We start from the raw sequence: 26239 nt of genomic DNA on the forward strand, positions 1-26239 counted from the left end.
TAATTTTCAAGCATCAGACTGGACATTTTTTGCTAATCTGTCTTCTCGTTGGTGTACCCTCTCTTCTCTGATATCCAATCTTGGTTTTGTTAGTTCTGGAATATTCCAGAATATCTATCTTATTCTTTCTCTGAAAATTAGATTCCAGTTGTTCTAAAAGTTGTCTTCTGCTTTCTTGGACATATTGATTATAGTTATTTAAAAATCTGTCAGTAGCTGGAGTACCTGGTCATTTGTCCGTCTGTTTATATTGTCTGTTTATTTCTTGGTGTTTGATAACTTAAGAGTGAATGCCAGACATTGTTTTGTTGTAGTGGTTCTGGATGCTTTCCCTTCTTCCAGAGAGGCTTTACCCTGTCTCTGATAAGTAACTAGGTAGAGACAAATCACCTTAATCTAACCAGTACTTGATCTGTCCCACAGATGGACAGAAGTCTATGAAAGTCTCAAACTACTCCTTATTTACTCTTACTTGTAGCGTGTAACATGATAGGGGGCTTATTGAGATGTTTACTAGGGCCCTTCATCCTTGGAAATTCCTAAACTCCAATTTAGGAGTTTAACATTGCAATACTACCAAAAACTGAACTTTGTTCCTCTTCAGCAATCTGCTTTGGTTCTTTGATTTTCACCCTAAACAGCTTAAGAATTCAATAAAAATTTTTGAGTCTCAGTCTTATTTCTTTTTTATTTCATTATTTCTGGAATTTTGTCCTTAAGGCTTGAGTATTTTTGAAGCACTCAAATTGATACTTTTTCTCCTCAGGACTGTAAAGTTACCAAAACTTTGCTGGTGTCTGTATTTCTTACCAGCTTCCATTTGTCTGGATTCTCAGCCTTTCCCCAGTGCCTCATATCATCAAATACTCAGTTTGATACATAAATAAAGAATATAGACTGTGCATTTTTCTTCTTTCTGTGATCTTGGCTTCTCCATTTTGGCTCTGTTGGCAGCTTTCTGATGCCTCCACATAGGTAAGTAGGTTAGTTCATTCCTTTGTTCCTCCCTCCCTCCTTTCCTCCCTCACTCCCTGCCTGCCTGCCTTCCTTCCTTCCTTCCTTCCTTTCTTCCATTTTATCCAGGTGTTCTAAATTGGTTTCGGTGGAAACTTCATCCTGCTATAAAATCATGTATCACAGCCAGAAACTAAAGTCAGTTCCTTCCCTCCCTCATTTCAGTAATAGGTTGTTACTGTTACCTCAGTAGCCCCTGTATTCTCCTGTGTCATGCTATACCCATCTGCCCACCGGAAGGTAACTGTTATCCTGAAGTTTATGTTATCACTTTGATTCTTGATCACTTCACGTATGTACATATGCTTAAATAGTACTTTATAAAAGTTTTACCTGTTTTTGAATTTTATAAAATTGAAATCATATGTTCTTTCATTGATTTCTGTTCTTAGTGCAGCAATTTGTATTTTAACAGTTGGTTCTGGAAAAATGTCTAAAGATGGACTACTTAAAAACAAAGGTATGTGAAGCCCTTTAGCTGTGAACATGGTAGAGCATCATATAGCAACTTTGATTTTATTTTTCTGCATGTGGGTTGTAAGCTCTCTGAGAACCAGACCATGATTTTGTTCCTCTTTGTTGCTGTAGCAAAGAGCATGCAATGGAGCTCAGTAAACAAGAGCTACATTAAGTCCACAATGAGAAGGAAGTCCCCACTGCTTATAATCTGTGATCACAGGAAGCACAGGGTGTCAAAGGTAGAACACAGTGAACGTAGTGTGGCTTAGTGGAGGGCATTGACTTATTTTTTTTTCTAAGTGTTGAACATATTAAGAACTTACCTTTATCGAGCCTTTGGGATTTTTTTTCTGTAAGAAGGTCTAAAAAAAATTGGCTTGCTCACTCAATGAGATATAATCCTAACATTTTTCCAGAGTCAGTTTCAACCCTGACAAAGCATCGTGCTGTGTGTCAGTGTGAAGTTTGTAGACTTGTAATGCGTCTGCTCCAGATGCTGCATTGGCATCCTTTAGCCCTGTGTCGTGAGGGTGGGCTCCACTAAATATACAAGAATGTTTCAAAGGTTAATAATAGAAAACAGTTTCTTTTTCAATTTTAACTATTTTAACTATATTATAAAAGAAAACATCCCCCCCACCCCGCTTCAGTCCATCAAGCTTTTTAAACCAGGTTCTCTGGCAGCTCATGAATAATAGAGACAAAATGTAGTTCTTTTTCTCCCTGGGGAAATACTGCATTGTTTGTTATTCATGAGTTCTTGTTTTCCTGGAAGATTGTTTGATGAAATACGTGGGTGATGTATATACCCTATCATTGCCTGGAGGCCTTTTAGATTTCCTCTGTTTGAGTGTTTTCCTTTTGTTTTAACAAACTGCTGATAGTTGTGGAGAAGAGTCACTGGATGTTAGGATAATTAACCTGTTTTGATACCAAGTCCCCCCAAACACACTCGCAAATTACCAATTCATCATTTTACATGCTTCTTCACAAGTTTCATGAAAGGAGTAAAATAAAAATAAAAACTGCTGCCTTTTCAAAATAATCTAGAAGACCCAGTTGCTACTTCATCCTGACAGTGTCAAGCCTTTAATTTTTCTCTATGCCTCTGTGGTGTTGCCACGTCTGCTTTTTGAATAAAAAGTAGGAAACCCTTTCTGGATTTAGATACATCTTCTGTCAAAGTAAAGTGGAACCGTGTTTTTGCAACCAAAGAGAAAGAAGTGACAGTCTGGGCTGTCGTGAACTGCCTGATTTCTGTTGCTTTCCTTGCTGAGTTTAGTTGGGGACTGAGCATCTGTGAGCTGGCCTCTGGATTCTCCTTAGACCCAGAGGGCTTCTCTTTCTAGGAATTCAGTCAGAGAGGAGTTACTCTACTTATATGCCCTGAGATGAATGTTCATTTTCTAAGATCTGAGCTTTGGGAACTCAGCTTTGGGAAGGGAGAGGCTTATTTTTTAAATTTGTAACAGGTGAAGGAATTAACCACATGTCTTACATTTCATATATGCATTTAAAAATTAACAACTTTCACATACTTGAAGCTTAATGATCCAGCAAACGAATCCATTTGGAATATTGCTTAAAACCAAGAAGAATGGAAAAATAAAGTTCTTGAAGCAAAGTAGATTCCAGACTGACCAGACAGTAGCTTCCACTCCTGTTTTCGGGGGAGTAGTTATTACTCTCTTTGGAGCCAGACTCCTGGGATTGAATCCTGGCTCTGCCACTTAAAGCTTTGGGCAAGTTCCCTTAGCAGTCTGTGCATTTTTCTCACCTTTAAGATGGAGATAATGATAAAATTGACGTAGGGTTAAATGTGTTAATACTTAGCCATTGCTTAGAACAGGACCTGGCATATACTAACCACTCAGTAAATATGAACTATTTGCTATTATGTTATTTACTCTTACTTTGTTATATGTCATCTAATGTACTCTTGCTCTGTCTGTTTGGTGATCTAGTTTCCATGTACATAGGCAATTATAACCATAATATAGGAGGGAAAAGACACTTCTAGAAGGAATGCTATATTTTACAATTAAGATACAATAACAAAATAAGGAAGGAAAAAGGAAACAATAAAAACTAAGGAAAAGAACTCAAATAGTACAGCAATCTGGGCTATTTAGTATATGAGAAAATAGCCATAAACCTTTAATAGCTCCAGAGGGCATTAGTGTATTTCAGTATAGTTTAGTACCTATTGTTCAAAGCAGTGATTCTGACTCATGAAGAAAATGTTAAAGTCTGTTCATGGTTTCAGTTCAGAGAAGCCAGAAGGTGTTTCACATTTTAGGAAGATTCCAAAACAAAGTTAAAAAAGAAAGGTATTCAAAGGTTTCTAGAGGATTTTGAATTATATAAATTTTATTATATTTGCATTGTTTTCCTGCTTCTTTCAATCCAAATTAGTTTTTCTTCAGAATGTTATGTAAATATGACCCTTAGGCACAAGCATTGTTTCTATTAAATGCCAAGTAAGACTTCCCCTGTATGAATCTAATTTTAGCCTTCATTTTAGCCATTTCCCTGCTCAGTAGTACCTCTATACAGAATCTTCATGACTGTAAACCTGGCCAGGTTTTGTTCTGCAATTATGCTTAACCAGGAGTTGAGATGGATTATATGTCATGACAATTATGTGTTGCAATATGATCTGTAGTCTTTACACACACATTATTGAGGGAGAAAGACTATTTTGCTCTAAACTCTTTTTAAAAAAAATTTTTAAATTGTGGTAGAAATATATAACATAAAGTTTCTTCTTAACCATTTTTAAGTGTACAGTTCAGTAGTATAAATTATATCCACATTGTTGGACATAAAAAAATTTATAAAAAGCAGTTACTCAGTCCAAGTGCAGTAAACATAGGTTGGGTAGTCACCATATTTATGGATATTAAAAAAGAAATTAGCTAGATAAAGTAATTGCCTCATCTTGAAAATGTATGTTTGATTGGGAGGTGGCTACATTGGAGTAGCTACGGAATGATGGTGGTGGATGGAACACAGAAGTGTACGAGTGGAAAATTACAATCATTAATAGGAAAATAAGCTAAGATCACTTGTAGACTCCAAGACAAGTGTGTGTAAGCAACAGCACATTCGGTTCCATGCAGAGTGTGTGTAGCAGACTGATGTTCTTTTATTGAATTTAACTGGCTAAACATTTTAAAATTTTTCTTTAAGGATATAAGATAATTTAAGACTAGAACAAAGACTTTGAGGTAACGAATAATTCATATTGCAGTGTTTCCCATAATAAAATTAGGAAGCATTTTTAAGTCCAGGGGACTTTATATTTGGTGACATTTATCAATGAACTAGATTTTTTTAAAACTTCATTTTCTTTCAGCACTATAGTTAACTTATATTAAGGAGATATTCTTATTCCAATAAACTTTCATATCTGCCTTAAACATATAAAATTCTCAACTAAATCACTGCTGCAGTGCCAAGTCACATGGCCAGGGAATTAGTGCTGATTAAATGAATAGCATTAACCTCCAGATTCCAGTGAGGCAGAATATTTAAAGTGCACTGCTGTATTCTTAGTATCTGAGACTTAGTTTGCCTGGATATATCTTGGCTGGATGAATGCTTAGTAAATGTAACTCAGAAGAAATTCCATGTTATGCGCTTTGTATCACAGTCTAGTTAATTAAATAATGATACCTCACTGAATTGCTCTTCTCAGGGTCCTTTGCGTCTTCCTTTCTGCCTGACCTTTTAGCCTTGGAGTGTCCTGAGCCATCCATCCCTTTGGATCTATTTCCTTCACTGCCTACAGGCACTCCCTTAGTGATCTAGTCTTATCTGATCTCATGGCTTCATTCAGCCTCTTCATGCAAATGAATCCCAAGTTATATAGCCCAGATATCTCTCCTAAACTCCATACTACTTTATCAGACTGCTTATTTGCTATCAGGAATTAAAGTTCAAATAGACAGTTCACACTTAACATTTGCAAAACTGAACTTGTGCTCCCTACTCCAGATCGACTTCACTTGCAACTTTTCCCAGCTCCTTGATGGCAACTCCATTCTTAAGGTTGCTCAGGTCAAAAACCTGGGAGTGATTCTTTGTTCTTCTCTTCCTCTTATATTCTGTATTTCACCTGTTAGGACATCTTGGTAGTTCTTCCTTCTTCAAAGTGTACGTGAATCTGACTGACTGGTTGTTCTTACAAATTAAAAAAGTAAGGCTCAGGGAAGTTGAGAACAGCCCCAAATTCACATAACTAGTAAGTCAGAATTCAAATACATGTTTTCTGACTGACCACAAATAATATGATCTCTTCTAATACTAGTGCTTCTCCAAAGTAATGTTATAATTGCCTTTTTTAAAATACAATTCAGAAATAGGATCTGACCCACTATATCACTGGATCTTTATAAGTAGGATGCGTTATTTCATTTAGATCCTGAAGGAATTCTCTACACACACAGTAGTTCTTTCATAAATACTTGCTAACCCAGTTGAATTGACTGGTACTTACCTGTCCTTGTACTTTGCTCTGGGTCAAGAACTGTGTTTTCAGTTGCAAGATATAATTGGATATACGTGTGTGTTGAGTGGGAAAAAATGGCATTAATGAAATAAAATATTCAAGGTCTTTTAGAAAGCTCTTTATCAAAGATTTTATTGCTGTGACCTATGAATTTAGAACATGTATTAGCTCTTGCTACCTTGCATATTGTTTGCTGGAGTTTTCATGATATGCAATATTGATCTTGTTGCTAATCATTAAACTTAGATTAAGGGATTATTATTTAGATAATTTAGAATTTTCTCTCAAGGGCATTTGTATCAGAGGGACATTATAACTTTTAAATTCACTAAATTCTAAGCTCCTCTGATAGATTGTAATGGCAAAAAGGCAAAGTGTTGGGATCTTGGTAGAGAAATATCAGAAAAGAAATTTCAATGTTGATCAAATTCTTGAAACACCCTGTTTTACTGATAAACTGTATTTTAGTGGAATTTATTCCATCCTTAAGTAATTAAATGTAGCACGAATGAAGTATGTTAAACTGAATTTTGCTGGGTTAAGTGATATTCTTGAAAGAAGCCAATAGTAAGCTTTTGGGAGATGTCCATTATGTCTATTGGTGTGACATATTTGGAAAGCCAGTCATTGCTTTTCTTCATGATAATGTACGTGTAGAACATTTATCTATGAAAAAAATGTTAGGGAAAGAGTGCTTAAGATCATCAATTTATCTTTTTTTCCCCTTCTTCTGAATTGCACTTTAAAGTTTACTTGTTTTGTTATTCTATAAATTTGTATTTTTTAATCCGAGCATGAAATTTGGTGAATATTTAATTCATAAGGGCAATTTCCACATCTTAAATTCTATATATCTGTCTATCCATCTACCTACCTACCTACCTTCCTTTGCTTTGGTGGAAATATTTAGCATGGAATCACTTTTAAAATGTTCTTGTAGGAAAAAAAAATTCTTGTAGGCTTAGGAAATATCTCTTAAAGCAAAAAGATTATATGTGAGGCATTAAAAAAAAACTGTGTCTCTAATTGCTTCCTGTGGCAATTGAAAGAGTTAAAGATGTATGGCAACTGCAGCTGTAATGGCATATATTTAGAAAGAAAACTACTTCTAAAAAATGTCTGTTGGCAAACAAATCTAAAATAAAAGTTCAAAAATGAGATATTTTATTTCTGGAAAATGTGCTATTTCTGTTACCATTTGCAGTGTTGGATATCTGTGGGTCTTTATGCTCTGAAGTAAACTCTGATCGACAGTACTGCTGTCTTTTCTTTTTCATAGTGTACACCGATTAAGGGCCTAGGATTCGTGCTTGGAGCCTATCAGTGCATTTGCAAAGCAGGATTCTATCATCCTCGAGTCTTCTCAGTGAACAACTTTCAGAGTAAGTGCCCTTTGCTTCTGTGCGTATATGTGAATACACGTAATATCTATCATAATTAATCATACAGATTTTCTTTTAACCTTGTTGGAGTTAGATGATTAAATCCCCACTGGTTTGGCATTCTTTCATCACTTAAGCAGTTTTTGCTTCAGTTTGTCATCTCCAATCCTCTGGAGTACCACCAAAAAATGTGGAGGATTTTTTAGGTATATTTTCATTTTCAGTACATTTTAAATGCCTGAAAATTTTGTAGCTTCTCAGTAAGACCAATGGGATTCAGTTATTGAGAGCTGTTGCTGCAGAAAGTCTCTAAAGGGAATTTTGCTAGTTTGCTTATTTTATTTATGTATCAATTTGTTTTTATGTTAGATCTCTATGCTACATGAAGAATTACCACAGAGTTAACAGCTTAAGGCAACACAATCTTTTCACACAGTTTTCATTGGTTAGCTTTTCAATCAGGAGTTAGCTGGTTCCTCTGCACAGGGTCTTACCAGGCCAAAATCAGGGTTCACCTGCGATGTGATCTGATCTCAGTCTCAGAGACTTCTTTCAAGTTCATTCAGGTCATTGGCAGAATTCAATTCCTCGTAACTGTATGTACGAGGTCCCCATTTTATTGCTAGATGCCAACCTGGGCTTACTCTCAGCTCCTAGATGTCTTGTCAAGGAGACATCATACTTTTCAAAGCCACCAAGAAAATCTCCCCAGCTTGTTCAGATGGAGTCTTATGTAATGTAATCATTATATAAGTCATGGGAGTGACTGTCCCATCACTTTGGCATGTAATGTCACCTAATCAAAGGAAAGGCTATCCCATCATGTTTACAGGTCCACGCTCATTCAAGGGGGGGTGGTGATACAGGGGAGATGCAGGCATACCTCATTTTATTGTGCTTTGCTTTATTACACTTCAAAGATATTGAGCTTTTTTACAAATTGGAGGTTTGTGGCAACCCTGTGTTGTAGGATGATGATTAGCACTTTTTTTTTTTTTTAGGAATAAAGCATTTTTAAATTAAGGTATGTGTGTGTTTTTAGACATAATGATATTATACACTTAATAGACTCCAAAATGCTGTACGCATGACTTTTTTATGCACTGGGAAACCAAAAATTCATGTGACTTGCTTAATTGCGATTTCACTTTATTGCAGTGGTCTGGAACCAAGCCCATGATATCTCTGAGGTATTCAGATACTCCAGAATCAAAACTTGCTCACCTGGTTATTTTAATCTTACCCCAGAAGATGTCAAAGTTACTATTTGAATATTGATTTTTTCCCCTCTTTCTCTAGAGAACACCGTGTTGCCACATTGGCTTGTAGCCAGCTAGTAGATACAATAATTAAGAAGTAGCATAGTGGAGAAAGGAGGTAGTTTTATGGGAAGTTAGGGTTTGAGGTTGCTAGAACTGGGGTACAGGTATCATTTAGATAGTCATCCATAACTCTTTGTCAGCGTTATTATTGGTCTGTACAGGAATTTGCAATCTCTACTGGGCATAGTTCAAAGGATACGGTGAGATTCAGACCTGAGTGTCTTCCTATGGGAAACTTGGTAGACAGTTATGGATTTTTTTCTCTTCTTTTTTTTTTTCTTGGAAAGCACTGTTCTTCATCTTGAGACAGTTTACACCAAACTTCTAGGCTGTGAAAGTGAGTAACATTTTGCTCTCTCCTCAGTCATATAATTCACAGAGTTCAGCCCTTGTTCTGAGTAACAGTTGTTGTGGGCATAATTCTAAGATGGCCTCCAAAATTCTGCTCCTGCATATGCTGTGCAGTCCCCTCCCCTTGAGTGTGGGTGGCACCTGTGAATACAGTGAGGTACTCACGCCCTTGCTAGGCTACGCTATGTAGCAAAGATGATGGTGTAGTCACTCAAGTGATTACATTGCACTACGTAAGACTCTTTTCCCATAGCAGCAGGCTGGAGCCAGATTCTAGTGCCAGCTTTGAAGAAGTGAATTAGCTTGTTGTGAGAGGGCCACATGACTAGGACCTGAGGGTGGCCCCTAAGAGCTAAGGCAGCCTGCAGCGAGCTCAGTTCTATTAACGCAAGGATCTGTAAGTTCTTCCAATGGCCTGGGTATATCTGAAAGAGGATCTGGAGCTCCAGATGAAAATATAGCCTGCCAGAACCTTGGTTTCAGTCTAGTGAGACCCTGAACAGAGAGCCCAGCTTCATTGTGCCAGACTTCTGACCAACAGAAACTGGGAAGTAATGATAGATATTTTCAGCCCTGGGTTTCCAGTAAGTTATTACACAGCAATAGAAAACTAATACAATAGCAGTGATGATAACATATTTTCAGCATGTATATGCTTGTGTGTGTGTGTGTGTGTGTGTGTGTGTGTGTGTGTGTGTACAAGACCATGGCAAGAGCCCAACTACTTTGGCATTCTTCGCATTTATGGTCCAGACATAACATATGATTCAACACTGAAGGATTAAGGGAATAGGTTTTAGCTTATGTTCTGTGAAGGTATTTTGTATCTGGTTTACCCACATTTGTTCTCAGCTCCCACTATGTGACTGAAATAAAACATCTAAATATTGTAGAACTAGAGAGTGACTGTGCCATTTGCTTATAACACCACCAGGAGAAACTAGTTAACCTTTAACAACTTATCTTTATTTAATTTGCACACTCCTACTTTCTTCCTTATTTTAAAAGCCAGCGTTTTTCACTGGACCTACTCTCTCACAAGAGGCCGCTTCTCTGCGTAAGCCTAACTCCCATGTTGTATACACAGCAGCTGTGGAAAGGAGGCCACAGTTTTCAGAAAGATGAGCTATATTTGGGTATACCTGTGATCCAGCTTTGACTTCAGCACGCTCTTAACTAGAACTGGCCTGCCTCAATGACAGAACAGAAAGCTGGCTACAGCTTATAATTTGAAGTCAGTAAAGTGCTCTTTGACCAAAAATATCTTTCCTGTTGGCCTTGCCAGGTTGCATGAAAATCATTCCTTGTCCTAAGGAATATGAATTATAACTCACTAGGGTATTCTACCAAGGACTATCCAAACATTTACAAAATATTTTTGGTTTATTATTATACTACATATCTCTGTTTTAATATAAGTTGTGAATCATAGTATCCAGGCAAGTTGTTTTCACATATTCTTGAGGAGGTTTCTACAAAGTAAGGAATGACCACATGTATTCCCTTGGGCCAAAGGTAAAGAAAGCATTGAAGACTCAAAAAAATGAGATAATGTATGTTAAATAGCTAGCGTAGTACATGGCGTATAGTAAGTGTTCATAGATGTAGTTAAATAAGTGAATAAGCAAACAAACATATACACATGTATAAGCACCCATCAGTGATACATGTGAAGAGAGAATCCTTGTGTACCATTGCTATTTAGCACTTTGTCTCACATATTTTATTATGTTAGGGTAACCAATTTGTTAAACTAGAATTCTTTGAGAATGAATCAGAAGGCAGATGGGACAGCAGAAGTCTGTAACAACAAGTTCTGCATTGAGAAGGGCAATAGGTAAAAGACTTGGGAGTTAAAGACAGTGGAAGGAAATCCAGTTGCTTCATAGGGAAAATGGGATATAGAAACAGAAAGGGATGCCCCTCAAAGATAAAATTTACTTAATTTATAGCTGTGAGTCTAGAAAAAGGCCTGAAATTCCCATGTCTGTTATAGTCATGTCCCATTGGGAGAGAGGAGCTAAGGTGTGGTGTTGATCTCTTAGAGAAAATCTCAATGTGACTGTTAAAAATCCTGTTAAAGTACAAAGTGATTTAAAAATCTTTATTTAGACCCAGGCCCACAGTAAACAAAAGGCTTGTAAAGACTAACAAAGATGTGTTCACATGACTTGATTTAAAACTGTGCTGACATCCCAGAGACTGTGTTCCTGGCATCTCTCTTTAGATTGGTGGTCATAGGAAAGCTAATAGGATCTGACACCTGGATAGTAGCAGGATTTCAGAATCGCCAAGTACTGATGTGTAGCTGTCTCTTCAGATCCAGATTGTTCACTTCCAGGTTGATGAAATACAAGCTTATGACAAGCTCATCTTCCTCAGATCCGTCTGTCTCAGTGTGAACTCGGTCTTCACTGCAGTCCCCTTTCTCTTTTCACATGGACACATTACCAGCCTCTCAGTCTTACCTCTCTTGCCATTTGGATCGACTTCAGGTTATGTACACTTCCACATAAACCCAACTTAAAAATGACCCACATCTAAAAGTGACAGTCCCTGCTTTGCCAGCTCTGTTGATGGTGGGGAATAAAAAGACCCCCAAAAGCGGAGATTTAAAAAATGTGTAGTCTTGGAAAAAAAGAAATGGGAAACTCTTTGAAAGCAGGTACAATATAGGGATGCTGAGCTCCAAGCAAACTGCTCAGCAAGGCTACCTTGTCTCTGGGATGTGCATCTTTGTGTTGCACTTGGGTCTCACACTCCTATCCCTCCTCTGTTTCATGGCTGGAGAGCTGCAGATATTTGGCTTTTTGCAGACTAAGTCCATTATCAATCTCTAGTATAATCCCAAACATGGAGCAGATTAAAAGAGCTTGAACATCATATTCTCATAATCATCATCGTTGTTTTTGCTGTTGATCTTACTTAAGCCTTGTAATCTGATTCTAATCACTTTACTCCAGTTGTGGTAGCAAAATTCTCCATCTAACTGTCTGGGCCTATGCTTTGGTCTGTCATTTGCCTAATTTTCAGTTTTTATGTCTTCTTTCATTAGTCCTGTTCATAGGAATTGGAATTTAGTCACTAAATGTCTAGTAGATAGGGTTATTTGCCAGTGGAAGAGTTCCTAGTGCCACCAATTTTCTTAGACTATTAACTATCACATTTACCTTTTTTTTGTCTTTGACTAGTTCTTCTTAGTTATTGGAACACACTCCTTACCATGTTGGATTTCCCTGGTTGCTAATCTCAGAGCCAAATTTCTACCATAGTTTAACACAGTAATTAAGAGCATGGTCTTTGAAATAAGTCTAATTTAGGTTTGAATCCTGGCTCTCTTACTTGCACTGTGCTAAATTATTTAATTAACCTGAACTTCATTTGTGCCATGTATAAAATTGGGATAATACCATCTGCTTTATAGAATAAGCAAAGATTAAATGATGTAATGGATGTAAAGTTCTAATCGTAGTTGGCATGTATTAAGTTCTCAAAAATATTATTTTTATGATTATTATTTGAAAGCTTGTGTTTATCCTGCTTACCCCTTTCCTCAGATATTCTGCCCATTTTCATCCCTTCCATCTAGTATCTGCTCCATTTCCCAGCAGAGGAACATATTTTCAAGTCCCAGATTTTTTCAGTTTTATCCTTAAAATGGACCCTGCCATGAGACATAATACTCAGTCCTCCAAAAATCTTCCTTCCCCGCTACTAGCTGAAATTTTACTGTATTAGATTTTTTCCCGTATTTATTTTATTATTTTTATTTGCTTACATTAGTTTACATTATTAGACTGCTATTTAGTAATTCACTTCTGTTAACAATCAGCTTCCCCCAAATATTAAAAAACCTCTGGCAGGGAAATTTGATTGTCAGTCATTCACACATTAGCTCACTGTAGTAAGTGGAATAATGCCCCCCAAACCCCAAAAGATGTGCATGTTCCAGTTTTCACAACCTGTGAAAATGTTACTTCACGTGGCGAAAAGGGACTTCTCAGATGTGATTAAGTTACAGACACTGAGGCGGGGGGTTTATCCTGGATTATCCACATGGGTCCAGTCTAATCACATGAGTCCTAAAAAGCAGAGAACCATTCCCAGCTGTGGTCAGAGACAGACGCGAGGACACAAGGAGGGGCCGGGAAATACTACATGTTGGCTTTGAAGATGGAGAATAGGGTCCACAAGCCAAGGAATGGAGGTGGCCCGGAAGCTGGAAAAGGCGAAGAAATGGAGTCTCTCCTGGACCCTCCAGAAGAAAATGCAGCCCTGTTCACACCTTGGTGACAGCCCACTGAGACCCATCTCAGACTTCTGAGCCTCAGAAATATAAGAATGGCTGTAACTATAGTTGAGTCTTGAACCACATAATGTTAGGGGCACTGGCCTCTGCGAAGTTGAAAATCCATGTAAAACTTTATAGTCAGCCTTCCTCATGTGTGGTTCCACAGACACGGCTTCAGCCAACCATGGATCATGTAGTTCTCTAGTACATATTTAGTGAGAAAAATCCACATGTGAGTGAACCCGCACAGCTCAAACCTTTGTGGTTCCAGGGTCAACTGTATATTTCCTCTAAGAAGAAATATAAATTTGTGTTATTTTAAGATACCAAATTTGTGGTAATTTGGTATAGCAGGAAGAGAAAACCAGTACACCTCAGTAAGTTTGTTTCCCCCTCCGTGTTCATTCCAGTATTCACTGTATGCCATATGTTTTTTCCCAGAGGAAACTGTTCACAATTGCAAATGATTGCCGACTTAGACAATTTATAATCTAGTGGGCTCTTTCTGTGAGGATGGCCTTCGAGTCAGGCAGTCAGATTTGAGTCTTATCTCCAGTTACTCGCAGGAGACTTGGGAAGTTTCTCATATATTCAGATGTCAGGAATAGTGAAGTCTATGCCCTTGGTAGTTATGAGGAGTAATTGAGGTAACATATGATACCCCCCAAATTATAGTGATTATCATATTAAAGTGAATATGGAGAATTTCGTCTCTTTATTTATAGTACTTGTGTACTGGGTGTTGTGGGTATTGACTGAATGAATAAATTATCTATAGGCAAAAAAAAAAAAAAAAAGGAAAATCCATTCATGTTTAATAAATTTTATAATTCAGATCAGAATTGTTCCAAGACCAACTAAGGTGGTATTTTTAGCCAAAGAAAAATACCACTGAAGTCACTTATAAGAAATAAAAATCTAGACAACAATAGAAAAGTGAATATAAGATGTATATGTAAGCATATAGGGAAAGACTGACTATATTCATAGTGAGGAAATATAAATTTAAAAATTTTTGCACTGGGCTTCATTTTGAGCTTATTGTTACAGCTAGCCATTCGTGGTGTAAGTACATGAAAGTGTATTAGCTAATTCTGATTTTAGGATATACAAGTATGTATTCATGTCCTAACAGTAGCAGTCTTTTTGGATAGCTGTGTAAGCATAACCACGGTCTGCTGGTGAATATTATAAATATTGAACCATATATGCACAGAAATCTCTTGAATGTGTTAGAGTACTCACGTGCATGTACCTATTTCCACTTAATTTTTGGATGCGATTTTATCACCCTGGGACTGGAGGCAGATCACTTCATCATCCTAAACAGATGAAATAACGAACAACAAATACATCTTCCCATGGTTAGCTCACTGCAGCATTTTAACTCCGCACATTGATTGATGAATATGTTCCCTCTAGTTCTAATGAAAAATTAAATGTGTGTATGGAAAAGACGATGTTTACCCTAATAATGACTTCAGATGAGCATCATTTGTACGGAGAGCTAATGCTAAACCCTCAACGTCTGACTTGATTCTTTGTTACTTCCAGCTGAGTTATGTTCATTGTGACTCATCTTTTTCTCTCATGCCTGTTGAATGGAAATAAGGAGGGGGGGGGGTCTGTGACATACAAACACGTGGGGCTGGTCTTGAAAAGGTCCAAGCTATAATCTTCTGCCAGAACCAGTTCCCAGCACTGAGGGCCATGACACCTCCAAGAAGGGACCTCTGATCAACTGGTTTGTTGATTGGTTTATGTGTCTGAAAATCCATCTGTCAAAAAATATTGCTGGGCACTGACTATGTGCCAGACATTGTTTAGCACTGGAGAAAAAGAGGTGAGTAAAATGAGCTTTCTAAGTTTCCAGGACAGACCCGCATCTTCCCAGAACATATTGCAATAGCCACAAAAAACAAATGAGGGCAATCTTGAGTAAAATACAACTCACTGTCCAATATCAATAAATTAGGTCAAATGTAAGAGCTTTAAGGTTTTACAAGCCTTCAAGGGTAGGCATGATTTCTATCCAGATACTCAAATGTCCGAATGTTGTGTTTTTGCTTTTGTGAAAACACAATTTTACAAGGGTGAGTCAAAAATTATCCGCATTCTGGTTATGTTAAAACTTTTGTTGGCCGCACTGTCTTATCAGCGCTTTCCGTTCAAGGCTGCTATCACCCCAGTCACTGTTGTGTAGGTGTGAACGTGTTACATCAGTTCCCCTGTAACTGCCGTGCGAGCAAAAATGGATGCCCCACTTGTGATTTGCGTGAAAGAAGAGCAGCATGAAGTGATTAATTTTTGGTGGTCTGAGGGTGTACCTGGTACCCTCTTTATCGAAGACTTTGTGTGCTGTGTGGAGAAAGTGTTTTGTCACAAAGAAGTGTGTATGAATGGATAGAGAAGTTCAAGGAATGTCACACAAGTGTTAGCCATCAAGAACGAGCCAGACGCCTGTCCACGTCCATGGCTAATGACAACATTGAGCGTACACGTGAAATGATTCTGTCGAATAGACAAGTGACAGTGGGTTATGTGGCAAATCATTTGCAAATCAGCCATGGCCTATGAAATAATCCATGATGCAGTTAGCTTTCAAAAGTTTGTGCTGAAGCCTAAACTTCGGATTAAACACAGAGGACTGCTACTATCTGAGGGTGTTGTGATCTTGCATGACAATACACGTCTACCCCCTTCTGCCCACAGTGTTGACATGCTGCAAAAACTTCCTTTTGAGGAGTTAAAGCATCCTCCCTATAGTCCTGATCTTGCCCCATTGGACTTTCACCTGTTTGGTCCCCTGAAAGCAGCCCTGCAAGGACGAAGATTCACTTCTGATGAAGAAGTGAAGACAGTGGTGCGTTTGTGGCTCACAGCTCAGCCTGAAACATTTTTTAATGAGGGAATGTGAAAGCTTGTTGACAGATGGACAAAGTGTATTGAAAAGAAAGGAGATTATGTTGAAAAATAATGTATTTATCTCTTCTAAAATTTAATTAAAGTAAATTCTACAGCCAGAGTGCGGATAATTTTTGACTCACCCTTGTATACTACTGGCACTTAAGAATCTTAGTCAGCTAAACCCTAAATTACAGTACTGATATTTCTACATAATGTTTATACTATGAAGACCTGAACTCTATATCTGCTTCAATTTACCCTCCCGCCTCGAACTCATTCCTCATTCTTTTCTAAATCAGAAACTCAGTGTTTTCTTCTATAAAACATAGGAAGAAAATTTTCTGGAGCACATTTTGAAATATGTGCACAGGTTATAAAAATGTAGATACATTTTGATGTACCAGTTTAATACTTCTATGATTTATTCACAGGAAGTATCAGTCTAAGAGATTAAGAAAGATGTATGTTTTTTTAAAATAAAAAAAAATGAGGAGGAGCAGGAGAAAAGTCCCCCTTTAATTTTTCATGTTAAATTTTCAGAGAAATTAAAAAAAAACTAGTGTTTGAAGAAAACTTCTGAAAAGTTTTAGTGTTTCATCAGCAGCGACTGAAATTACCACTTGGATTTTTATGATAAATGCAATTTCTCCATGTATACACAATTTTTTGGCAGCAGGCATTCAGCAGAGTTTTGTCACGGAAGTTTTCTAATGTTACCTTCTAATTCCATTTGCAATTCCCTTCAAAGGAAAAGGATGGTATTACCTTGTTAAAGGAAAAAGTTTAATATATCACTACTTAATGTTATGTATAAAAACAACTTTTAATTCATGAGTAATGCAGTTTATTCCTTGCTGAACTTTTTTGTGGATACAGGTGTGGCTAGGTAGGAATGACAGCACTATAAACTGATATTAAGATTTAATAAAGTGATAGGATGTCTAAGCAAATTTAATATACATTATTTTGCAACAGCTGTATGTTTGCTGTATGGTACAGTCTTAAAAATTTGCTAATCATGGTTTGTAAACCAAAAACCTTATAATGGTTCAGAAAAAAATGGGATACATATAGATTTATAAACATCTGTTTTATATTGAGAAAATCTGAGTGATAAAGTAAATGCTGTGGAATGTAAATAGTGAATCTGGGTAAGGAATATGTGGGATTTCTTTTTCTTATTTGATAAATTTGTTACATTTTATAAATTTAAAGTGTACAGTGTATTACTTTGGTACATTTATATATTGTAATATGATCACCACTGAAGCAATATTTATCACATTATATCATTATAGTATAATATTGTCTCTATTCATTATACTGTACATCAGATCTCTATGGCTTATTTACTATTCATTACAAGTTTGTAGCTTTAAACACAGTCTATCTTACCTCCCCACCTCCTATAGCTGGTAACCACTATTTTACTCTCTGTGTTTTACAGGTTTGACTTTTTTAGATTCCACATAGGGTTCTATATTAGTGATATCATATAGTGCTTGTCTTTCTCATCTGACTTATCTTGCTTAGCGTAATGTACTCCAGGTCCATCCATGTTGTAACGAGTGGCAGGATATCCTCTTTTCTCATGGCTGATTAATATTCCATTGTGTATATATGTCATAATTTTTTAAATCCATTTATGCAGAATTTCTTGCAGCTTTTCTGCACATTTCAAATTATATCAAAATTAAAAGCTACAAAAATAAACAGAGGCCTAAAAGTTTTCAGCATTGGTAGGTTAATTAGGTCTTTGGGATTTGGAGCAAAAATTCACTTTGTTGTTCATTGCTACCTAGAGGGTGCTGGTTTTAAATACTTGTGTTTTTATTATAAAAATATTACACACATTAAAGAAACTTTGGAATGCATGGAAAAGTAGAATTTAAAAAGTCATTTGAAAATCTATTGGTCATTGAATTCTTTGTTTATAGTTTTTATACAAATGTGTATATATATATATGATCTTTCTAAAACTTGGTATTATATTCATTTGAAATATTATATATAGCTTTCTTGAACATAGTTTTAATTCTTACATAGAATTCCATTGACTAAATGTACTGTGGTTGACTTACCCATTTAAAGTTTATATTTTTACTAGTTTATGTAAATATAAAACTTTACTTATATAAAAAATGTCCAGAGGCTTTGTGTTTTTCTTATGTCAATGTAATAAAATTAAGGTAAGCAAATAGGTTAACATACTGTTTACGAGTTGTCACAATTTATCTTGATGGGCTCATGTTTACAGGTGAATGTTTTAGATCCACCAGTGCTCCTGTGGTGCTGCTGTAACCTTCTCCCTATGTCCTCTATAGTTTTGCTCAAGGCAGTATATTTGATTACCCATATAATGAACTGAAAAGCTGCTATTGCCAAAGCTAGTAGCTCTTCATATTCGCCATTTGTCTTCAGGAAATATTTGTTTCATCTGAAAGTTCTAAGTATCATCTTTGTTTTTAAGCTTTAGCAAAGCAGATTGGGATTCTGTGCATGGAGGATGTTTCAAGTTGCTCATAATCAAATTATCATCCAAGATGATTTCTAAACAGTAATATAAGTAATAGCCTATATTCTTAACATATCTTCCTAGTTTATGTGTAGCATCTTGAAAAATATAATTTTGAATAAATTTTTATGTATAAATGGTATGAGAACACGAAGAAAGATTTGAGTAGAATGTTATTTTCAACTATATATTTGTATTATAGATCAATTGATTTATTCTTTTGAGAGATCACTTTCATCATTACCAATTATTTCCTGACTATCCAGTATGTATAAATTACTATGTTTGGTGCTAAGTGTATAAAGAGGTATATAAATCACAGTTCTCTTCTCTAGGAACTTAAACTTTTAAACCATCATAAACTTAAGGTGCCTTTCAGTAGATTAACAAAAAGCGCATTATTATTATCTAGTAGTAGTGTGATTTCTACTAACTGCATATATTCTCTTGTCCTAGATAGAGAACTTCAGCATAAATTAATAAATATTTTTGGAACCAGAAGATTATTTAATCATGTTTTGCGTCCTACAGGAAACACTTAAATGTAAAAAGCGCTATCCTTAATTTTAGCTTTTTTGAGCTTTAGAAATCGTCTCTGACTTTTGATTTTGCTCTCTCTCCATTTTAACACTTTGTGTCCCTTATAGTGTCTCATGATTTTTCACGGTTAAATAAAGTGAAGGGCGTTATTAAAGAGGAAGTTTCTCATGACATCACTATTTGACACATGTGAATTGATCCTGTGATTATTTTGAGCACAAAGAATAAAATGTTATCATAATTTATCTCCTAATAAATTGCTTTTTATCCATGAATATTGAGATACTCATTTAACCAGCATAACTTAGTATTACCTGTAACAGGAAATATAGAATTGTTTGGAGTTATGGCAATTTCCAACCCTGTATCTAGCTAGTACTAGGTCAGTAGACATAACACCTGTTGGCTGTTATTTCATTCCTACCTGAGAAAGATAATGGATTGTATGGGCTTCTCTGTGGTATGCCCTGCACTCATGATCCTAGTTTACAGCCCAGCATACATTGGGTCTTTTGTAGTTTTAATCTAGTTTGGAACAAAAATATAAAAGCATAGTCTTATTTTAGAGAGTTCACAGTTTACTTGAGTTCAGCATATGGATCTGTGGAACTCTAGCAGTGAGCACAGCAGAGGAACACAGGCAATTAGAGATAGGCATCAGGGCTTGGAGCGCCAGGGAGAGAAGTGAACAGAGACCAAGCGGATCAGGCATGAAAAGTTCTCTGTGTTGGTGTGGATCTCGAGGTGGTAGGTTGGTGAAGAGAATAATGGGACGTAGTTGCATTTGGACAGCAGGGGTGGACTGTTCAACAGACTGTCTGAGAGTCTGGTGTTCCTGAATTTTACCTCCCATTCTCTGCTTCAACAGATTGAATCTAAACAAGTAACAGTCTCTCCAGTAAATCAGAATTGGAGGCTATTGTGATCACTATGAAAGAACCTTGATTTATGCATAAGAAAATATACCAATGTAGAGGGAGCTGTATTACGAAAAAGACAGATGTGCAACAAAATTGGGTTAGTGAAAGAAATGTGTATCTTCCTCTCATATGCAGAAATGGTATGTAAGTCTGACTTAGGAGTAAGATTTTCTAGTGAAAGAAAGAAGGAAAGAAGAAAGCCTAATTTAAATATATATATATATATATAGAATTTAATTATATGCACTTAATATACACAAAATAAATTTCATAGAGAATGTACTCCATTTTTAATTGCAGGAGAAAATTTTTTCTTCTTTTTTTTTAATCCTTGGATGTGTCCTATGAAAAAGAAACAAATAACTAAATCCAAATGTTTAGAATGTTGCAGAATGCCTTATGGGTCTTTGACAATATTCTAAAAATATCAGTTGTTGAATTTGGCAAAATCTGAGAAGAGAAACTGTTTTGCCTTTTGTTTTTTCCTAACACGAAATTAAGGTTTTTTTTCCTTTGGTGATGATTTAAGCTCATTGAGCCTCCGATTTGGATAGTTTGATTAACCCAGCTTATTAGAGCATCTTGCCATACTGTGAATTGGTTACAGCCTGTATAATAGGAAACTGGAGAGGGTTCTACTCTTTTTTTTATATAATTTTATTTATTAATTTTTAACATTTTTTTTTTTTTTTGGCTCTGCCACATAGCATGCAGGATCTTAGTTCTCTGACCAGGGATGGAACCTGTGCCCCGTGCAGTGGAAGCATAGAGTCCTAACCACTGGACCACCAGGGAATTCCCTGGGTTCTACTCTTTAAATGTGATAGTTTAAACTGGGAGTAATTCACTGCATTCTGTACTATCTCTAACAAATGGATTGAGACATCGTATCGTAAAGGAAAGAAAAAGACCAAAGGCAAGAATAAACTACTTCTGCAAACTAATTTGCTTTGTAAACGTGTAGGAGACCTACTAGTCCTAGGCTTGCTTACCTCTCTAAGTCCAGCTTATGGCCAGTGTGTTCTTCAAATCTAGGGTACACCATTCAAATTCCATTCTATATCACTTTGGAACTTAGAAGCCATCACGTGTGTGTGTGTATGTGTGTGTGTGTGTGTGCACGCACGCCCTGCATTACATGCTCTTGATGTATCTCAGATTTTAGCTCCTATGATAGCTACGGGGCATGCTGACAGCATCTCATCTCACGTGTCCCCAGGATTTCTGTCTTCTCTGCCTCAGGTCTTCCTCTGAAGCCCTCTAAACTTGCTCAGCCCTTGTCCAGGAGTGTGGAGAAACTGAAGTCCCCTGGGAACAGCTAGCAACTAACAGGGTTGGTAGTTGCTGCATAAATGTTCCAGCCTCCTGTCCTTTGCAGAGACAAATTTGAGGGGCATTGTATGCAGTTTTTAGAGGCTCCCAGGAAGATTGAGCCCACACTACCCACAGTGACAGCCAGCTCAATAATGTACTTTTAATTGCCATTTCTTTCTTCCCTGTCTCTCTCAACCTTACCCTTCACTCCTGTTTTTGGAAATCACCTCCCAAATCAGTTATCTGTATCCAAATCATTATCTCAGGCTCTGCTTTTGGAGGACCCAAACCAAGACAGCAGCTTTAGCTCTTTGGTAGTGGGAGGTCACATATAAATCCAGAGAAAATACTTGTTTGTTGGTTGGTTGCTTTTCTGTTAAAACTTTTTACATTTGCAGTTATGGAAAGAAATAACACACTACCTTTTAAAAATATGAGTCACAGCCAGGGAAGGTTTTATGTGCTTAAGGATTTTGTGTGGCATTAATGTTGGAGAGCCCCAGGAGTCTTCTCTATCTGCATTCATTCCCTTGGTGACCTGATCCAGTCTCTTGGCCCTAAATGACCTTTATATTTTTATCTTCCATGCAGACCTTTCTTTCAAATTCCAGACCCAATATATCAAGATGCGTACTTGACATTGTCACTGGGTCTCTAGTAGATATCCTCACACTGAAATGTTAAGTTTGAATTAACATCTCCAAAAACTTTCCCACATACATTCTTCCCCATCGTGGTTGATAGCAACTTTATCCAGCCCTTTGTTCATCCCAAACACCTGGGAATTATTCCCGACATTTTCCTTTCTCCTTCATTCCATAGCCAACTCATCAGAAAATTCTGTCTCCACCTTCAAACTATATCTTAATCCCACCATTTTTCACTGTTACACTCTGGCCTCAGCCACCATCAGGTTTGACCTGGCTTACGGCAACAGCTTCTCAGGAATCTCCCTGCTTCTACCCTTACCTGCTGCAGTGTATTCTCCACAGACCAAAGTAATCCTTTAACAACGTGAAGCATTTCATGTCACTCCCCTACTCAAAACCCTGCGGTGGCTCTCTGTTCTACTGACGGAAGAATCCAAGCCTTTAGGTGGCCCATGGCGCCCTTTATAATCTGGCCCTGTTACTTCTCCGACTTTACCTTCCGTTGCACTGCCCTGCACTCAGCCCCCTCCAGCCACACTAGCCTCTTTGCATTTCCTCGTATATGTCAGGTATGCTTCTACCTTAGGACCTTTGTACGGGCTATGTCTCCTCTGCCTGGAATCCCCTTCACTTTCTTACCTCTTCGAAATCTTTGCTCAGATATCACCTTTAGAATGAGGTCTGCCCTAACCACTTTATTTAAAATTGCAGCTGCTACCCTAGCATGTCTGATGTGCCTGACCTTGTTCCACTTACTTCTCTTGGCACTTCTCAGTTGTTTTTTTTGTTTTTTTTTTTTAATATTATTCAACCTTTATTTATTTGTTTAAATTGAAGTATAGTTGCTGTACAATATTATATGTTACAGGTATACAGTATAGTGATTCACAATTTTTAAAGGTTATACTCCATTTATAGTTACTATAAAATATTGGCTATATTGGCACTTCTGAGTTTTAACATATTATTTACTTGTTATGTTGATTGAGCATGTCTTTTTCCCCCCACTGGAACCTAAGTTCCACAGGCGCAGATACCTTTGTCTGTTTTGTTCACTGATTTATCCCACTGAAATAGTGCCCGACACATAATATGACACTCAGGAAATAGTAGTTGAGTTAAATAATAATTTATCTCTGTCAGATGCTGTATGACTTGAGGTTGTACTATTCTCCCAGTTCCTTCTATCTTATACCTCATTCCGAAATGGTTCGAAGTACCTTACGCAAACACGTACTATGCAACAGGATGGCAACTAAAGATGAGGAAATTGGGCAAAAGTAAAATAATAGTAATGAAAAAAGTCAGGGATAAGGTTAGGTTTTCTGTGTTTACTAGAAGTGGATCATAGATGTGATTCTAAGCAGAGGAACTCTCACACTGTGATTGGTTAAAATGGTTGAAATTTTTACAAAATTGAAAGGCTTATCAAGTGTATCTAAAACATGCCAGCTACTGCTTGCCATGGTCATATGTTACAAAAAGTAAGAAGCTCAAATATACAGAGCAGTTAACATACTGCAGTACTTTTCAGATTTGAGTGATTCAAGGCACTAAATAGCCTCTGCTATAGCGCCAGCCCAGCTGGGAGAATCATACCTTTGCAGATAGAAGTTTAACTTGGATTGGGAATAAATAGTATATACTTCTTGGCTTCCAGCTGCTGTTTTTTTTTTTTTTTTTCTTATGGTGAAAAATAAGATTCTTTTTTTTTTATTATATTTTTTTGGGGTACATCAAGTTCAATCATCTGGGGTTTTTTTGGGGTTTTTTTTGTTTTTTTTTAATTTTATTTATTTATTACTTTTTGGGGGGTACACCAAGTTCAATCAACTGTTTTTATACACATATCCCCGTATTCCCTCCCTCCCTCGACTCTCCCCCACCCTCCCCATCCCAGTCCTCTAAGGCATCATCCATCCTCGAGTTGAACTCCTTTAGTTATACAGCAACTTCCCACTGGCTATCTGTTTTACAGTTGGTAGTATGTATACGTCTATGCTACTCTCTCACTTCGTCTCAGCTTCCCCTTCACCCCCCGCCCCCTCCCAAACCTCGAGTTCTCCAGTCCATTCTCTGCATCTGCATCCTTGTTCTTGTCTTGTCACTAAGTTCATCAGTACCATTTTTAGATTCCGTATATATGAGTTAGCATACAATATTTGTCTTTCTCTTTCTGACTTACTTCACTCTGTATGACAGACTGTAGGTCTGTCCACCTCATTACATATAGCTCCATCTCATTCCTTTTTCTAGCTGAGTAATATTGCATTGTATATATGTGCCACATTTTCTTTATCCATTCATTTGTTGATGGGCATTTAGGTTGCTTCCATGTGCCGGCTATTGTAAATAGTGCTGCAATAAACATTATGGCACATGTTTCTTTTCGGATTATGGTTTTCTTTGGGTATATGCCCAGTAGTGGAATTACTGGATCATATGGTAGTTCTATTTGTAGTTTTTTAAGGAACCTCCAAACTATTTTCCATAGTGGCTGTACCAACTTACAGTCCCACCAACAGTGCAGGAGTGTTCCCTTTTCTCCACACCCTCTCCAACATTTGTGGTTTCCAGATTTTGTGATGATGGCCATTCTGATCAGTGTGAGGTGATACCTCATTGTGGCTTTGACTTGCATTTCTCTGATGATTAGTGATGTTGAGCATCTTTTCATGTGTTTGTTGGCCATCTGTATGTCTTCTTTGGAGAAATGTCTATTTAGGTCTTCTGCCCATTTGTGGATTGGGTTATTTGCTTTTTTGGTATGAAGCTGCATGAGCTGCTTGTATATTTTGGAGGTTAATCCTTTGTCCGTTGTTTCATAGGCAACTATTTTTTCCCATTCTGAGGGTTGCCTTCTAGTCTTGTTTATGGTTTCTTTCGATGTGCAAAAGCTTTTAAATTTCATGAGGTCCCATTCATTTATTCTTGATTTTATTTCCATGATTCTAGGAGGTGGATCAAAAAGGATCTTGCTTTGATGCATGTCCTAGAGTGTTCTGCCTATGTTTTCCTGTAGGAGTTTTATAGTGTCTGGCCTTACATGTAGGTCTTTAATCCATTTGGAGTGTATTTTTGTGTATGGTGTTAGGAAGTGTTCTCATTTCATTCTTTTACATGTAGCTGTCCAATTTTCCCAGCACCACTTATTGAAGAGGCTGTCTTTTTTCCATTGTACATTCTTGCCTCCTTTGTCAAAGATAAGGTGCCCATATGTGTTTGGGCTTACCTCTGAGTTCTCTATTCTGTTCCATTGATCTTCCTTTCTATTTTTGTGCCAGTACCATACTGTCTTGATCACTGTGGCCTTGTAGTATAGTTTGAAGTCAGGAAGCCTGATTCCACCAACTCCATTTTTCCTTCTCAAGATTCCAGCTGCTTCTTAAACCAGTGGAAAAAATACCTGCCTATTTAGCTGAAGCAAAAATGCAAAGATTGGGTTAAGAAGGATTATTTCATAAAACAAGGATTTTCTATACATACTTTTTCTTTACTAGTTTAACTTTCGTTGTTCTGTTTATGGTAGTTGGTTTATTTGAAGAGTGTTTGCGCTTATTATGAATCACCGTCTTTTGTTACAAATGTCCAGTGTCTGTAAAACCACTGCTTTTTAAATAGTTTGCCCATTTTTTCATTATTTCTGATGAAAAAGTAAATTCAATCCCCGTTCTTCCATCTTGGCCAGAAGGGGAAATCTGGACCTCTGTCTTCCAAATATGTTCTTAGTGCTTTTGACACTTTTGTCAGCCTCATCAGACCATCTGAATCCTTGACAATTTTCTTAATCTTAGTACAGTGACTCTTTCTGGCTTCACGTACACAAATATCCAGTTTTTACTCAAGAGTTTATTAATTCTTTGTTTTCTTAGTAACCTAGGCTTTCATACTTCATAGCTTTTGACTCATGTGCCGGTTATTCCTCAGGTTTGTATCTGTATTACGTACCTGATTTTCATCCGTTTACATGCTACTTGGCCTGCCTCTTACTCTAGCCGTTGCTGTGACTAGTTCCTGAAAGCTTTGAACAGCTTTGCCTAAGTACATTTGTACTACGCTTT

At 37.0% G+C, this 26239-nt stretch overlaps 1 protein-coding gene across 1 annotated transcript in view; it reads left to right on the forward strand.

Annotated features, from left to right (window-relative positions):
• Nucleotides 1-26239, forward strand: part of GPR158 (G protein-coupled receptor 158) — a 315313-nt gene that overhangs the window by 134449 nt on the left and 154625 nt on the right. Inside the window, exon 3 of the mRNA XM_057732013.1 lies at nt 7266-7368. Coding sequence (XP_057587996.1) covers nt 7266-7368 — 103 coding nt within the window. The remainder of the gene's footprint in view (nt 1-7265; nt 7369-26239) is intronic.

This window comes from Hippopotamus amphibius, chromosome 4 (assembly GCF_030028045.1).
Source record: "Hippopotamus amphibius kiboko isolate mHipAmp2 chromosome 4, mHipAmp2.hap2, whole genome shotgun sequence".
NCBI classification, from domain to species: Eukaryota; Metazoa; Chordata; class Mammalia; order Artiodactyla; family Hippopotamidae; genus Hippopotamus; species Hippopotamus amphibius.